Source organism: Ursus maritimus, unplaced genomic scaffold (genome assembly GCF_017311325.1).
Source record: "Ursus maritimus isolate PB19 unplaced genomic scaffold, ASM1731132v1 scaffold_21, whole genome shotgun sequence".
Lineage (NCBI taxonomy): Eukaryota > Metazoa > Chordata > Mammalia > Carnivora > Ursidae > Ursus > Ursus maritimus.
The window spans coordinates 44692742-44709549 of NW_024424564.1; the positions used below are offsets into that span (position 1 = coordinate 44692742).

The 16808-nt window shown below is 45.3% G+C and overlaps 1 protein-coding gene and 1 long non-coding RNA gene across 6 annotated transcripts in view; one reads left to right on the forward strand and one right to left on the reverse strand.

Moving 5' to 3' along the window:
- The window catches only part of LOC103676445, a 172555-nt gene extending 170987 nt beyond the window's left edge, over positions 1–1568 (reverse strand). For both annotated transcript variants that reach the window (XR_572128.2, XR_572127.2), the window contains exon 1: positions 1434–1568. This is a non-coding gene — a long non-coding RNA (uncharacterized LOC103676445). The remainder of the gene's footprint in view (positions 1–1433) is intronic.
- A 49-nt stretch (positions 1569–1617) lies between these two features.
- The window catches only part of HMGXB4 (HMG-box containing 4), a 29248-nt gene continuing 14057 nt past the window's right edge, over positions 1618–16808 (forward strand). The window contains exons 1-6 of one of the 4 annotated variants that reach the window (XM_040637430.1): positions 6258–6356; positions 6709–6813; positions 7013–7161; positions 7406–7484; positions 7592–7706; positions 8263–9218. In XM_040637430.1, coding sequence (XP_040493364.1) covers positions 8331–9218 — 888 coding nt within the window. In that variant the 5' untranslated portion in view covers positions 6258–6356; positions 6709–6813; positions 7013–7161; ... (1 more) ...; positions 7592–7706; positions 8263–8330. Of the gene's footprint in view, positions 1719–6257; positions 6357–6708; positions 6814–7012; positions 7162–7405; positions 7485–7591; positions 7707–8262; positions 9219–16808 lie in introns of those variants that run through there. The other 3 variants (XM_040637431.1, XM_040637429.1, XM_040637432.1) reach the window with 3 other exon arrangements.

The following is a 16808-nucleotide window of genomic DNA, read 5'->3' on the forward strand; positions in this document are numbered from 1 at the left end:
GCGGAGTCATCACCAGGAACCTGAAAATAAAGCCAACTCAGAAGAAAGCACCTCTGGTAAGAGACTTGAGTCCCTCCCTGGATGCAGACATGCCCACAGGTACTGAACATTTCAGTAATGTCAACCAATAAAGTCTCCTTTTCTGGTGAGCTATTTTGAATTGGGATTATGTCACTCCCGACTGAAAACATCCTGACCAATACTGAAGAACAGAGGGGAAACACATTCTCACAGCTCTGCAATACCTCCCAGGGAAGCCTAATGTCAGGCAAGGTGTCCCAGAAGAGCAATCCTGTACCTTTTGGTGAAACTTATTGACCCTCTTTCTGGTGAGCAGGATGGGGCCATGGTGGTCATTTTATTTACTATTCACGGTTATATTTTGGGAATAAATTCAACAACTTTGAATGTCTCTTTTAAGATCTCAGCATCTCACAACCGTAAAAGCAATGATTAAACAGAATCTGATATTCTACTCAGTGCAGAAGGAGAGAGAGATTCACATGATGAAAAGAGCACTGAACCAAAAGTCCAATAATCTGGCTTCTAATCCTTATCTGATCACTAACTAGCAGTGTGTTCTGAGTCAAATCATCTTCTTCTCTTGGTCTCAATTTCTAAGTCTGCAAGGTGAACAGCATTACTACTACTTCCCCTTCAAGCACCATCCAATTCTGGACCAGAAAGCCCTCTAAGATAGGGATTCCTAATCTTCGATGGGATCTAACGCCCAGAAAAACATACATATGCACAAACACAAAATTTTGCACAGAGTTGCAGGGGGCTTACAACACTAGAAACCAATCTAGATCTCCAACCTCTCCATTCTACAGCAAGGAAGACACTAGCTTCTTCTTGAACTCCTGTGGTAATGGGGAGTTCACTATCTTACAAGGGAGCCAAACACGATTGAACTGCTCTAGAAAAATGAGTTTGTCTTCATATTGAACCAAGATCTTCACACAGTAATTTCTAACTATTAGTCCAAATTCTCCAGAGCAAATCAGAAAAACCCTCTTTCTCCTGTGTGTGGCCTCTCTTCATTTGTCTGAAGACTGTTTCCAACTTTCAAATGCAAATAATTTGTGAGGAGAAACGCAGAGGATTCACCATGCAAATTATGTTATAGTGCAATGTTAGAAAAATACACTCTGCCACCTCTTCCGAAATATGCCAACTACCCAAACATAAATGCCAAATTCCAAATAGGCACCGCTGCTATTAATCGGCATGATCTAGGTTTCCCAGAGAGAGCATTTATGTACAAAAACATCTCGAAGGACACGGCATAGTCTTGTGGAAAGAGCACTTCAGTAAGAATCAGAAGACTTGGAGTAGTACCCGCCTCTTCCCCCAACTACCTGTATACAGTTGGGCAACTCACTTAACCTCTCTGAGCCTGTTTCTCATCTGTAAAATGTGACCAAACCTACCTCACAGGGATGCAGTGAGGATTAAGTGATACAATGATCGTAAAGCTTCCAGCCCAAGCCTGGCCCCACAGCAAATTCTCAATCAACTCCGGTACCCGGGCTCAGCAAGCGGTGCGCTTCTTTCGATGCGCTCGGCGCTCCGTTAGGAGCGGGATTCCCCTTCGCGAGCCGGAGCCTGCGCTCTGGGCTCGACTGAGGCTCCCTGGCCGCTCGCGCTTTTCTCTCCTTCTCCAAGATGGCGGCGGTCGGCGGCGCTGAGGCGGGATCCGGGCGAGCCGAGTGAAGGTAGCAGCGAGCGGAGCCCCCACGAGGCCGGCCTGGGCCCCCTCCCCGAGGCGGCAGCGGCCCCGCCCCGCCGCCACCCGCCGCTTGGGCCCGCGACACCGCCGCGGGGGCGCCTCAGGCCCGGTGCGGCCTAGCCCAGAGGCCGAGCCGGGGACTGGAGTAGCGGCCGCAGTCCGCCCCCGGGAAGGGGCTGGAGCGGGCCGCCGAAGGAAGGCGGGCGGGAGCTGTTCAAATGGGGAAGGCGGGAAAGCTGCGGGGCCGGGAGGGGGCGTGCGGCCGCCCCGGGGGCCTGCGGGCCGGGGCCGCCCCTCCCCCTGCCGGGGCCGTCTCCGCCCTCGGTGGCGCCAGGAGGCCGCCGGGGACGCGGGGACGGGGTCGGGGCCGCGGTGCGGCTCGGGACCCGGGGTGCGGGGTCCCCGGGCTGTCAAGGCGAAAGGGCCCCGGAGCCGGGGCGGCGGGAGGGCAGGGCCCTCGGCTGGCAGGAGAGGATGCGAGGAGCTTTCTTCTTTTCCTCTTCACAGAGCTTTGTTGAACTAGCTGTTGCTGCAAAACGGCCGGGAGAGTCCCATTGGTTTGCGTGGGGACCGCAAAAATGGTGGTCCTGGGGGCTCTCTGTATAAATAACCCGGTGTTGTGTGTCCTTTTTGCGGGCGACCCAGTTGGAACGTGCCTTCGTAGTGCGATCTTCTCCGTACAGGCCCGTTTCCCCCCACAGCTTTTACTTGTAGATTCACTTTATATCACGTATTAGAGGAGCATCATTTCCCCCTCTCTCTGCCGGTTAAGCAGGTGGCTGATTATATTCCCTTATACCAGAACAAATAAAAAAAACTCAAAGGAAAGCCTGTTGATTGGACAAAGCTTGTCAAAATTTGTGTTGGTGGTTTTATGGAAATGTGTGTTGTCAGCCGATCTGTGCGGTGGTCGTGGTTCCGCTTAGCTGCCATGCGGTGATAGGATTCAATCCCCATCCCAGGCTGCCGGGATCTCTGCAGTTTCCAGAGCTGGCAGGGGCTGTGAGTGCTGCATAGGTAGGTTCCTGGAGAAGGGAGTGGCAGGAGTTCGGAGTCGCTGTGTTCTGAGATTGGAGGAGATCTCTACAAAAACGACAAGAGGGCACCTGCGCTATCCCAGAAGTAAACAACAACAGCAACAATTCAGAAACTGGCAACAGCTGGATGTGCACCTTCCTTCCTTTTCCTGCGCGGACAGGCGATTTGAGTTCGTGGAGAGAGTGGTGGAAGAGAACGCGGACTCTTGAGCAAGGCTCTCATCCCGAACTAGACCCGGAGTTCAGGATTTTGCTTACTGCTCGGATCAGGGGGCTTAATTTGTTCACTCTTTTTCAACACTCATTTACATTCTGGAATGAAGAAGCTTGTTAGCAACTGCTGGGGCTCAGATTACATCAAACAAATCACCCTCTGAAACTTTTTTTCCCCCAATAATTATCATTTGGACCTGCAACATAAGAAAGTACGATACCTGATGATTTTTGCTTTTTCATTCATCACTTTGGTAATCCCGAAAGCTATGACAAAATATGGACACTTCTCTACAGGTAGAACGGCAGCTCTGCCTCCCCTTTTTCATATCCCGAAGAAGAGCCCCAGAAGAGCCATTTAACAATTTGCACATTGCATAAGTACACATTTTTTGTGATGGCATGTTTCTGGCCTCTGTAGGCAACATTAATGAACTTTCACTTATGTTGTCATTTCTTAGCACACTGAGAGGAACATAATGGTAAAACTATCCCTGCCTCTTGAAGTTGACAACATTGAATTCTATAAACTCCAAAATGATGAAATTCGGGAGAATGTGTTTTAACACCTGTTTTACTTTTGCCAACATTTAATGTAATTACGACCTCTGCTTTCTAATGTGAAAGTCAAACCTAATATTTTTCACTTTCGTTAATCCCACAATCTGCTGCCTAACCCCGAACTCTGAATTTATCATGGATAATATTCAAGACCTGGAAGGAATATCAGGGGGTCATCTGATTCTATATAAATGTTGTCCTAACTCTGCCTTTCTTCCACACTATTGCTTGAGACTTCTTTATCTGGTTTCATCTTTCCCTTATGAGTCAGCAACCAAAAGTAACCCCTGAGCTGCAATAATATCTTGATTTAAAAGAACCTAAAAATTGAAGGTCCATCAGTCTGCCCAAGCTGTGAGCGGCATAGTCCATTGTGTTCAATTTTAAATTTTTAAACTCTTGACTGTTCCAGTTCTTTAGTGAATCAGCCTTGCCTACAGGCCCCACTCATTTTTTTCTCTACAGGTTATTTAATCCTGTAATTTGTAAACCACTTTTCAGTGTTTTTATGAAAATGTAAACAGCAGCAGGCCTAATTCCAATACCTAGTGCTCACATCAGCACGTGTTCTGTGTTGGCCTGTGCCTCTAAAGATCAACTCCTGATTTCCTGTTCCCTTTCACAACTTTTTAAATCCACTGGTGGTTTTTCAAAGCAGTCAGTTATAAAACCATGAACCTTTTTCTCGTAGATCAGAAGTCACATCATGGTTTTCTTTCTCATACTGTCTTCGGAGGTACTTATTCCCACTCTGTTAGATTGTTCAACTCTGTTTTATGTTAGTTTTGATGTTACTAAAAAGAAGGCTGGCCTGTAAGTCTCAGGGCCTGCCTTTGCTTCATTTAGAAGTGCATATTCTTGTTGACGACAGATTGATGGACATATTTATGACATTGAATGTTTAAGATTATTTTCTTATCAAACATTCTTGGCCAAAATTCATTTGGCCTGAAAACATTTAACTTGAGGTCTCAAGTTGTATTTCTTGGCATTACCAGCCTACAAAAACTCATGGGACCTATATATTTTTTCCTAAGAAAGTCAATATACTGTAGTGCCAGTGAGAGGGCATACGATTTTCAAGTGAATGGACCTGATTCCCTATAACATTCCCCCTTCCTTCACTTTTGGAGTAGTGCCGCTTGTGTGGAAAGGGGAGGGCAGTAATTTCTATTTGAGAAAGTTGAGAATGCAGGAGCATGAAAAACTGGCTACATGATGTGCGTTGCCTTGTATTTCTACATGAGCTCTGACCTTACATCCCCTTCGTTTCCTATGAAAAGCCCTCGGAGCAAGCAGTTCTCTGGTTTATCACTAAAATAATTCAATCTGTTTGGTTTCTTTACTCTAGATCCTCTTAGCTTTGACCAAGTCCGTTCTTCCTTCTCCTTCTCAGGGCAGTGGAGAAATGCTTTTTTATGTTACTTTTCTTAACATTCCTTGTAAATCATTCTTGGCAATGCTTTTTCTCTTTATTTGTTCAACTTAGGCATGTCTGCGCATTGTATTTTATCTGACTTGTGCAATTAAGTCTTTTTTCCTTTCGTTTATTTTAAATGTAATTCTTAGGAGAGTTTCCCTTGTTAATCAAATTTTCTTTCACAAGAGTTATGTACTTCAGTATTACCCATATCCTCCTGAAGGGACTGGCAATGTGTCACTGAAGAACCCTTCAGCATTTCTAAATCCCCATATAGTGATGAAGGTAAAATAAAATGTAAATAAATAACCAATCTGATCACCTTGTAAGCATTTCACTAACCAGTTGAGAACATTTTCAATATATTTAGAATGTTATTCTTAAATTTCCTGCAAGGATTTGTGACATTGCCTGTCCTTAAAGTACCTGAAGAACTTTACCTTAGAGTACAGCCTGTGGCTTGTCATTGTCAAAGTCAAAGTAGACATATAAACTTGAATGTCCAAAACAAATGTTTTTAACAAATTCAAAATAATATTTAGAACATTTAAATTTCAAGAATTCAACAAAAATCTTAATAATCATAAAAACTTCACCACCAATGGACAAATGATAATTCTTCCCTGTTTTCACCTAGCCTTTAAGAAAGGCCTGATAGCCTTGAAAGCTGTCATGTGACCAACTAATAGAAGAAGTGTCCTTGCTTTTACGCTTCTACGGTTTTGAGCAAATTCACATAGGCCAACAAAATGCATACCAAAAAATTACACTCTAAATGTCTTTACTATCCCTGTAATGTTATCATCATTTCTGTTTAAACTGCAATACAATAGATTTTAGCCTGCCACCGATCCACATGGTAGGATTTTATGGTCTGGAATGTTTGCTGTAATCTGTCTTCCTCTGCATCTTGCTTTATCTGTGCATTTTGTAACCATGATTGAACCTATCCCTCTGACTTCATGTCAGTATTTACCATCTCAGTGTTGTCCGTCCTGTTGGCATTTCAGAAATTCTCGTTAATTTTGAGATATTTTTTATTATATGGGAGGTATTTTATATACTTCACCAAACCACAACTCTAACTCATAAATCAAATCAAATTAAGCCCAGTACACTTCCTGCAGTTTCAACCCCAATATATTTACAAACAGAAAAAGGAGGTGACAAGACCCTCCTTTATTTCCTGCTGCCCTTCCAGTCTGCCCTTGGATCACTACGCATTTCCACCTGGAAGGTTGCTTCTCCACAGTGATTTCGCATTACAGGAGGGTTTTCCTTCTTTGTTTCTCAGACCTGGTCCTGTAGACGGGAAGGAGCCTGGACACAGTGACACATTCACAAAGGCCCTGCAGGACCGCCATGGCTTATGATGACTCCATGAAGAAAGAAGGTATGACCCCTTAATGTGAGAAGCATTCCAAAGGGGGTTTCCTCTTCAATCCTTGCAGCCCATGGACATAGAGACCAGGACTGGCCATCACAGCCTGGACTCCCAAGTGATGGTCCAGAGCAGTATTATGACACTCATCCTCCACATCATCCCCAGACTGGGCCCATGGAAGCGAAAACCAGGACAGGGTTCCAGCATGAGAGTCTGAAATATGAGTCTCTGTAGTCTATTGGGGCGATCCCCTGCAGCACTCGTGGTCCTTGCCAGCTCCACTGTGCAGGAGTCTGGGGATAGGAATCACATTTTGGACTCCCACAGAGCAGCACAGCACGTGAATCCTTATTCTTTTCAGCCTTACCTCTGCGAGTCTGTGTCCACCTGCCAAATCACAACTAAGAAACCATGTCTGAGGATGCACACGGGGCCTTTGCATAGCGTGGAAGCATTGTTTCTGCAGGTTTGGTTCTTGTATTTGCAGCCAGGTCATCAAGAAATACTCTTGCCCCCTGGATCCTAGCCCTATATTCCAGTGGACTTGTTGAAATATTATTTTAACTTGGAAATGGAGGGATTGTTGCATTACATATGTGGTGATTTCTTTGGTTGTCACTTACTTGCCTTTCTCCTTTCCTTTCCCAAACGAACCTGGCTTTCAGATTGCTTTGATGGTGATCACAGCTCTGAGGACACAGGACTAGCCGCTGGCCGAAGCCAACGAGAAAAGAAACGTTCTTACAAAGATTTTTTAAGAGAAGAGGAAGAAATCGCTGCTCAGGTCAGAAATTCTTCCAAGAAGAAGTTAAAGGTAAATTCTAAACATGTGAATCAGGAAAGTTTTTAACTATCTCACGTCCTGTTTCCTAGTATTTGAAGAAAGAAACGTATTTTTAAAACTTAAAAAAGATAAACACCGTTCACTGTCTACTTTTAATATTTCCTGTGTTTTACTTTGTTTTCAAAGTCAGAAATCAAAGAACAAAATTGGTTCCAAACTGCTTTTGCCTCATCATCTTCTTCAGTGGTCAATTCTTCTTCCTCTTCAATTCCAGGATAGTGAGCTTTATTTCTTGGGGACGGACACGCACAAGAAGAAGAGGAAGCACTCCTCTGATGATTACTACTATGGAGGTAAGGAGGGGAAAGGGCAGCAGGTGGGATGAACACATCACTGGTTCTTGGAGTCGGGGTAGGGGAAAGGGATCCAGATGTTGCTGACTCAGTGGCCTATTTAACAGGACAGTGGTTCTTGTTCTGAGTGCCGATAAACCAGTGTGAAGGAGGAGAGAGGTGGAGGGCTGGTATTTTGGAGGATTCAGCATAGAAGAACAGTCTTCATTTGTGATACACCAGGTACCAGGTTCCTTCTCCCCCCCAATCATCCACTTATCTTCTGCCCATTGTTACCCAGCATCCCTTTTGCCGTATGTACTCCTGGGCCCTCTGGCCTGCACCTGTGGGTTACTTCTCAGTCCAGTGCATATCCACTCACAAGACCAGTTTTTCTTAGCTCTCTTATACGCATAGCTGATGAGACTAACCCTGTACTAGAATGGGCTTGTCCTGAACACAGAAGCAAATGACACTCTGTCTGCAGTGTAACCTAAATTGTAACTGCTCGTAATCCCATAGCTTAGTCCATTCTTCTGGGTCCGCCCTCTCTGGTTGCCATGAAGACTCAGTGAAGAGAAGCAACTTTAGTCGCAAGAACTGTGTCCAGGATCCAGGGCCAGGCAGCATCTACCGAGCCAAGAAGCGCACGGGCGTCATCAGGAATCAGTGGAAGGGCCTCCCCTCAAATCATTTCTCTTAGCCTCTTCCTCATGTTAGTTGAGTGTTTTTGGTGAGAGAGGAAACTTGTTGGAAGTTGGTTTGTCGTGTGGACATTACTTCTCTTGATTATTTCCAGACCTTTCGTCTTTGGAATCGTCACAGAAGAAAAAGAAAAAGTCCAGCCCACAATCTGCCGATACAGCCATGGACCTGTTGAAAGCCATCACTTCCCCGCTGGCAACAGGCTCCAAGCCCTCCAAAAAGACAGGGGAGAAATCCTCTAGTTCTTCAAGTCATTCGGAGAGTAAAAAGGAACACCACAGGAAGAAAGTAAGCGGAAGCAGTGGGGAGCTATCCCTGGAGGATGGTAGTTCCCACAAATCAAAAAAAATGAAACCACTCTACGTGAACACAGAGACACTGACCCTTCGCGAGCCCGATGGCTTAAAGATGAAACTCATTCTCTCACCAAAGGAGAAGGGAAGCAGCTCGGTTGATGAGGAGCCTTTTCAATACCCCTCTCAGCAAGCGACTATGAAAAAATCCTCTAAGAAATCAGCTCGCGATGAGCAAGGTGCTTTACTCCTAGGACACGAGTTACAGAGCTTTCTGAAAACAGCCCGGAAAAAGCACAAGTCCTCCTCCGACCCACATTCCTCTCCCGGCCCCGAAGGCTGTGGGGCGGATGGCTCCCAGTTCCCAGAATCCCACAGTGCTAACCTTGATCTTTCGGGACTTGAACCTATCCTAGTAGAATCGGACTCTTCCTCTGGTGGGGAGCTAGAGGCTGGGGAGTTAGTCATCGACGACTCTTACCGGGAAATCAAGAAGAAAAAGAAGTCCAAGAAGAGCAAAAAGAAGAAGGACAAGGAGAAGCATAAAGAGAAGCGGCACTCCAAGTCCAAGAGAAGTTCAGGCCTTGCAGCTGCCACCGTGGCAGAGGTCGCAGTGGCACCCGGCCCTCCTCCCAGCATCCCCCACACTGGAGCCGCTGCCCCCCCCCAGCCACTGCCCAGCCTCCACACAGACGGGCATAGTGAGAAAAAAAAGAAAAAAGAGGAGAAAGACAGAGAAAGAGACAGAGGAGAAAAGGTAAACCATTTTTTAAAGTGTGGTGGGTAAGAGATGATAGTTGTAAGCGGACTTGGAATTAGGCAGCTGAGGTGAACGGTGGGGAACGTGGCAAGGCCAATCTGATGGGATGACATGAGGTGTAAAATATTGCCAGTGGCCATGTCTCTCTGGTGCAAGGATAGGAGCAGTCTTAATTTTTCCTGGGTTTTCTTAATAGAGTTGTTCTCCCATCGGGCCAAGCGTAAGTTTAGGGATACCGTTGAACTTGAAATTCACAGAAGGAGCCAAACCCAGTTTCTTTCAGTGAGCAGCACTGTCTGCCTAGGGCAATTGAGAGAGACATTCTCTGAGTTCATTCTGAGAAACAGATCTTCAAAATTAGGAAAATAACGACCAAGCTCACGAATTAAGCTAATGCCTTTCTACTAACTGGCGTGGGCCACTTTCTGGTATTCTTTTTAGTGTCAAACATGTGTTCTTTCACCATGTGAGTGCTTACTGTTTGCTGGGCCCAGTGCTCCAGTGGGTGGAGAGAGGTGCAGAGCTGAGCAGGACAGAGCTCCTGACCTTAGGGAGCACACTGATTGCTGAAGAGATAGGAAGGAGAAATCAACCGCCTTGGTTTAACTTCTTTCCCGCAACTCAAGAAATCTTCTAGCGGTTGTACTTTCGGGGCTAACAACTATGTCATTAAAGGTTTTCTGTAAAAAAAAAAAAAAAAAAATAAGCCTTTTTCCGCATTATCAAAGTAATATATTAATTTTATAGAAATTAAGAAATTCAGAGCTGTGGAAAGAAAACGGTCAAAAAGGTTAGTTTCACCTAAGGACAATATTTGTTTTCAGGACTTTTTTTTTTTTTTCCCTTGGTAGAATTTACTGAGGCACAAATGTACACATGTTTAGTATACCATTTGGTGAGTTTTGACAATTGCACGTGCCTGGGTGACCAAACCTCTGTCAGGATATAGAAATAGCATTATAAAATAATCATCATCCGAAATAGCATTCTCATACTCCTTCCCAGTCAGTCCTCACTGTTGCGATTTTTTCCCAGTCTTAACAGTTTATTTTTACATCTCCCTCTTCCCTGCTTTCCCTCTCCTCTATGTCCACTCAGGTGTTGAGCCTGATATGCTTTCTCCTTCATAACTTCCATGCCTGTATGTCCTGCATTACCACTGCCCCATCTTGGGCCTCTTCCATCCCTGTACTTAATGTAATAAATGGCCTCCTTTCTGTTTCTTCCCAAATGTAATTTGTACACATTGATGCCAGAATGTTCTTAAGTACGACTTTGATGTGGACAGTCCTCTGGTTCAGCATCTTCAGTGGATCCTTAACCTCCTTCACGTTAGAGCATAAGCTCCAAGAGAACCAGGATCATGTCTGTCATGCTCTCTCTACTTCATCCCCAGCACTGAACCCGCAGTCTGGCCTGTTGTAGTTAGTCCAGAAATACTTGTTGAATGAATAAATATCAATGTCCAAACCCTTGGTCAAGCATTCATAATTGTCTGGGATTGAGCCCTAAACCTCCCTTCTCAGCTCTACCTCTTAGTCTGCATTACACGCACTGTGTGGAAACCAAACTTGGCCCTTCCATTCTTACTTCTTCCATTGCTTGTTTTTTATAGTGATCTTTGTTCTCCATCTATTGAAGTTTGGCCTTCCCTTCAAGACCTAATCAAATGCCTCCTCTTCCAAGACATCCTGACCCTCCAGTCAGAATTAACTTCTGACTTCCCATAACACCTTACTATGGGAAGTCAATGCACTTACTGTCCTTTATGTTGGAGTTTTCTTTGTGCATATTCCATTTCCCCTGTTAAAGACTATAAGCTCCTTAGGTACTATTTAGTTACCTTACTATTACCTTCAACTCCTCAGTGTCCTTGGTAGGCATCTTGTGATAGATGTCGAATGAATATATGGATGCAAGCATAAGTATTGAAAAGGTAAGTCAGGTGCAAATTGTAAAGAATCTTGAATTCAGGATTTGGCAGCAGGCACTCTGGGCTTATGAGCAGGACTTAGATATGCTCTCAGTGATCATTTAAGAATAAAATAACAGTGCAACGGATGGATGAGACTGAGGAGAGATTGTAACAGACCACCCTGGGGTTTGCAGTCTGAGGTTTCAGGTATTATAAAATTATAAAAGCCTGATAGAAACAGCAGAAGAGACAGATTCAGGAGAGGCCCTGAAGGAAAAACTGACACGATGTGGCAATAGGGCTTAGGTCTGGGAAAGCAGAAGCATAAATTGAGTATAAAAATGGACCTTAAAGGGGCGCCTGGGTGGCTCAGTCAGTTGAACGTCTGCCTTAGGTTCAGGTTGTGATCCCAGGATGGGATTGAGACCCGCATCAGGCTCCCTGCTCAGCGAGGAGTCTGCTTCTCCCTCTTCCTCTGACCCTCCTCCCCGCTTATGCTCTCTCTCTCTGTCTCAAATAAATAAAATCTTAAAAAAAAAAAAATGGCCCTTAAGGTTTTGAACTTGAGTGCCTTGGAAAATAAAATTATAATCTCCAGTGTAGGACTTATTTATAATTCCCCCATGTAGCTAGCAATTGCTAGTAAAAAAAGGTACTTTCATTTATAGCAAAAATTTTACTAGGAATCAGTATTTGATCATGACTGTCCAAACCTGAGGTAGTCATACTCAGAATGTAATCATTTATTTATCCATCAAGTATCTATGGAACATATACCATGTTTTTTAAAACCTGACCTATGCATAAAAATTTCCTGTGGAGTTTGTTCTTTGTTTTGGGGGGTCTTTTTTAAGAGAGCACACACGTGTATGCGTAAGCCGGGGCTGGGGGGTAGTGCAGAGCAAGAGAGAAAGAATCTCAAGCAGGCTCCATGGCCAGCACAGAACCCAACGTGGGGCTCAGTCTCGTGACCCCAAGCTCATGACCTGAGCCAAAATCAAGAGTCAGATGCTTAACCAGCTGAACCACCTGGGTGCCACATCCTGTGGAGTTAAAAAAAAAAAAAAAATCCTTCCCTTGGTTTTGTTTCAGTAAAAAAGAACTACCTAAAAGTCCACCAAGAGATAGACGGGAAGGCTTCAGGAATAGCATTCGCCCAACTACAGCGAGCAGAGATGGGAAAGCCACCTGGTAGGAACGCTGAAAGCTTCTGTGTGCCGTTTCTAGTTTAGGTCCTATGACCAGGACTGAACAATAAGTAGACAAGCAAGGAGGATGTCTGGTTTGGGAGAATAAGAAAAGTCAGGTTAGATTTTAGGATATAAGTATCAGGAGATTCAGCATATCTGAGGTTAAGAGTGTGGGCTGTGGAGCCAAACCACTTGAGTTCACATCCTGGCTATGCCACTTACAAGCTATGTACTGTTGGGCAAGTTGCCTAATTTCTCCATCCAGAAGGTGTGGATGACAACAGACATACCTGATTGGGTTATTAAGGGTTAAATGAGGTGATCATAGATGTAAAAGGGTTTATTTAGGACCACAGTGTGCCAGGGCCCTCTGCGGCCACAGCCAACTCACAGGGGCACCACTGGATATTTTAAATATATTAAATTTTCAAGAGAAACAGCAGTATGTGGCATCGGTCAGATACCTTGGGAACTACTAGCTCAAGGTAATTCATGGTTGCAACCTCTTATCATGTTCCGTTCCTTTCAATATTGCCACCTCTTTTCAAAGCTGGTCTTCTCTGATGGCTTTGGTAAAAAGCAAGTGACACATGAAAACCCACGTGGGCACCCAACTGAGTTCAGGAACTCTAGCTTTGCACACTCATGAGCATTCAGTAAAAGTTAGTTGTTACAGTCATCATCGCAGGAGAAGTTCTAGAGAGCAATGGAAATGCGAGACCTGGAACTCAGTAGAGCAGTTGAAACTGGGTGAGAGCCGGAGTGTTCCTGTGCACTAACTGAAATCCAGGAGCAGGGAAGAAAGAGGAGAGCCCAGAGCAGAGTCCTGTAGAGCATGTAGCTCAGGGCACCGGAGAAGGAAGGGGGAGCAGTGGTGTCGGAGGAGAAACCAGAGAGGGGCCAGTGTCATAGAAGTGAGGGAGCAGACCGTTTGAGAATAGACTGGACTCCAGTAGAAAGGATGAGGATTCCAATGCAGCAGGGAGAAGGGGAGCCAGCCTGACTGAGTCCACGCAGGAGTGAGAAGCAAAGGCAGCGGGGGCAGAAGTCTTGATACAGAATCTTGATAGAGACGAGGGGATTGGGCTCAGTCCGGGGAAAGGTAACGCTCTCAGTGCTGAGTTTTGCTTGGGGAGAGGCTTTTTGTGGTTTTATTTGTTTGCTTGTCTGTCGGTTCGTTGTTGAATCCTGCTTTCTGAGGATTAGAGCAATCATCTGGTCATACCTTAATGATGTCCCCTTTAAGATCATCCCACTGGAGTGGAAGTCTTTGTATTGGAGGAACAGGAGCCAGTAACATCGCAAAGATACCTTACTTTGGGTTTCACTGAATCAATAAAAGCCCATTCACTCACTACCACTCAAAATAATATCTGTGACATTGCCGCTTCCGGAGCATGCCTTCAGTTATCTGTATGTTTCCAGAATGTTCATGTTTCCTCTAAGCAAGCTGAGGCCAGCCAGGTGGCTTGGTATCTGGCACACTCAGACATTGTTGTTGATCAAGTGATACACTGAAGTCTCAGCTATAGCTAGACTTGTGATGGTATTACACACATTCTCCCTCTGGTAAAACTTAACTTCAGAGTGACAACAGCGATAAATGGTAAAAGTCAGTAGCTCCCATCTTATGCGTGCCTGCCATGTGTCTAGGCATATGACATCCTAGGCATTTGGCATCGCTAACGGTCTTCACTGACAGGTATCAGTAGCCCCATTTGACAGAGGAAGAAGCTGAGAAGAAAAGACACAGAGCTGGAATTTTAATAGAGGTTTCTTTAACCCCACGCCCGTAGTCTTTGAACTATACCATATGGCCTTCTAAAACTTCTAGAGATGGTCGTCCGGCCCCGTGTGTCTTCGTCAAAACTAAAAGTAGGTTCTAGGTCAAAGGAAACCGATGCCATGTGCTAGTGTCTGGGATCCTTCCCACTGAGACATACAGCCGTTGTTTCTTAGTCGAAGAGGCGGAGTATAAGGAAGTGCAGACAGCTTGGGCTCAAGCACGGCGACTCGGGTCCTTGTCAAGTCTGCTGCTTACCTGCTTCGTTCTTCGGTGATGCTTCCTCATGGCTCACTTGTAAAGCGCAGTTGTTCAGATTAATAGCAGATACACGGAACACGCGCCGCACAGGGCCTGGCCCTGTAAATAGCTGTGGTTACAATTACTGTTTTTTTATCCCAGGTTCTTCCAAAGCTTAAAGTATGCTTGAAAACATCTTTTTAAAGCTTTTTTTCTCATCCGGTCATTTTGCATATTAGACCAAGCAAGGACCCTATGTTTTTATGGTTTTGTTTTTGTTTTGCTTTGTTTTATAATATAACACCCACCTTGTAGGAAGCAGACTCAGCACTTATCTCACCTATTTGGACAACCGTGAAGATCTAGAAAGAAAACAGGGTCTGCAAGGAGCAAAAGCAAGTTTCCTGCAGCTCGTTGGAGCGCTTCCTGAGCGCTGGGGAAAGGAACGCTGGCCAGGGATGAGTCTCGTGACCTCCCTGCCCCTGTTCTGTGCTTTGTAGAAGAGCAAACTGGCACCCAGCCTGTGGATTCACGCTCTGCCCTTCTCACACTCAGTGCCGAGACTTTGTTATCCGTCTAGTGCATATTTCTTCTGCAGTTGAGTTGTGCCGGGCACTGGCCAGGTGCTATGGATTAAAGATGAATAAGACACCCTGCCAGCCAGCATCCTGTTAACTCGAAGGCTCTAGGTGTAGGAAGTGAGGCCGGAAAGCATTTCAGTGAGCCGAGCCTCAGCGCAGGGCTGTGCGGAGTGCCCAGGGAGTACGAGGGAGGCCTGGGGTGTCAGAGAAGGTTTCCTCAGGCGAGCTGTATCATCTGAACCGAATCTTAGGGCCAAATAGGAACTATCCGGTAGAAATGAGGAGTAGGTGTTTCCTTTGAGGAGTGAAAGGTGTGTGTGAAGGTATTGAGATACCAGAAGGCAAAGGATGTTCAGAGAACCACAGGAAGTCCGGGTGACTGAAGTGGGGCTGGCAGAAGGTTAGAGTGAGCAGGTAAAGGCCGGAAGAATCGCTGCGGGCCTGCCTTCTAGGAAAGGGTAGAGGAGCTGAGTCATAATTAGTACATTACGACAAGAACAGCTATATCTGTGGTTTGTAATACGGCCTGAGCGCTGCACTAAGTGTTTTATCTGTGGTGTATCAGTGAATTTTCACAGGAACCCAGTGAGGCGAAGACGGTATCATCTCCTTGTCACAGAACTAAGCTCAGAGAAGTGAAATAACCTGCCCAGGGCCCCCTCCTGTTTCAGGTGCAGAGCAGGAATCTGAACCCAGGTCTTCGTGATTGCGTGATCCATGCTCTTTCCCCGATACAGAAAGGTTGTTCAAATTATATTCAGTGGTGTATTGTGAGAGATAGCACAAGTATAGAGTATGTTTTTGAAAGATTTCCATTCAGAATCGTTCAAATAAAAGCTTTGGTGTGAAAACCTGACTTCTCTGGCACCCTTGTCTTTAGCCAGATCAGATTTAGGGATCGCAGCCAAGTTAGTTCAGAAGAACGTCAGATGGTATCGTGGTTACCAGTGCGGGCTCTGAAGCCAGACTGCCTGCGTTCAGATGCTAGCCCTGCCACTGCTACGTGTATGGCTCTGGAGCTTGGTTTCCTCATCTTTGAAATGGCAGTAATGGGACACCTGACTGGCTCAGTCAGTAAGTAGAGCATACAGCTCTTTGATCTCAGGGTTATGAGTTTGAGCCCCCTGTTGGGCAGAAAGAGTACTTCAGAAATTTTTTAAATTCAAAAAATAAAATGGCAGTACTAATGGAATTTACCTCCCAGGGCTGTTGTAAGGTTTAAATGGATTTCTACAGGTAATGCGTTTATACAGCATCTCCCATAGTATTAATATGAATGAGGCGATTGGGTTCTTATCAGCAGAAGAAAGCCAATTTTTTGCTGGGGTTTTTTGGTTTTGTTTTTGTTTTATGGGGGGGGGGGTTCGCCAGAGGGAGAGGAAGAGAGAATCTTAAGCAGGCTCCACGCCCAGTGTGGAGCCCTATGCATGGCTCAGTCTTATGACCCTGAGATCATGACCTGAGCCAAAATCAAGAGTTGGATGCTTAACCAGCTGAGCCACCCAGGAACCCCTTGTTTTTGTTTTTGTTTTAAGGTTTTATTTATGTATTTATTTATTTTGGAGCAAGAGACAGCTCTTGGGCATGGGCGCGAGGTAGGGGAAGGACAGAGGGGGAAGGAGAGAGAATCTTGAGCAGACTCTGCGCTGAGCATGGAGCCCGACACAGGGCTCAATATCATGACCCTGAGATCATAACCTGAGCTGAAACCAAGAGTCTTAACCAACTGAGGCAGCCACCCAGGTGCCCCAAGCCAAGTTTTATTTTTAAGATTTACAAGCTATGTTTTGCCTTAGGCCCCAGATGTTTTATCCTTTAAAAAATATGTTCTTAGACTAGAGTTTGGGGTGGGGTTGAAGAGGAATTTTCATCAGATTG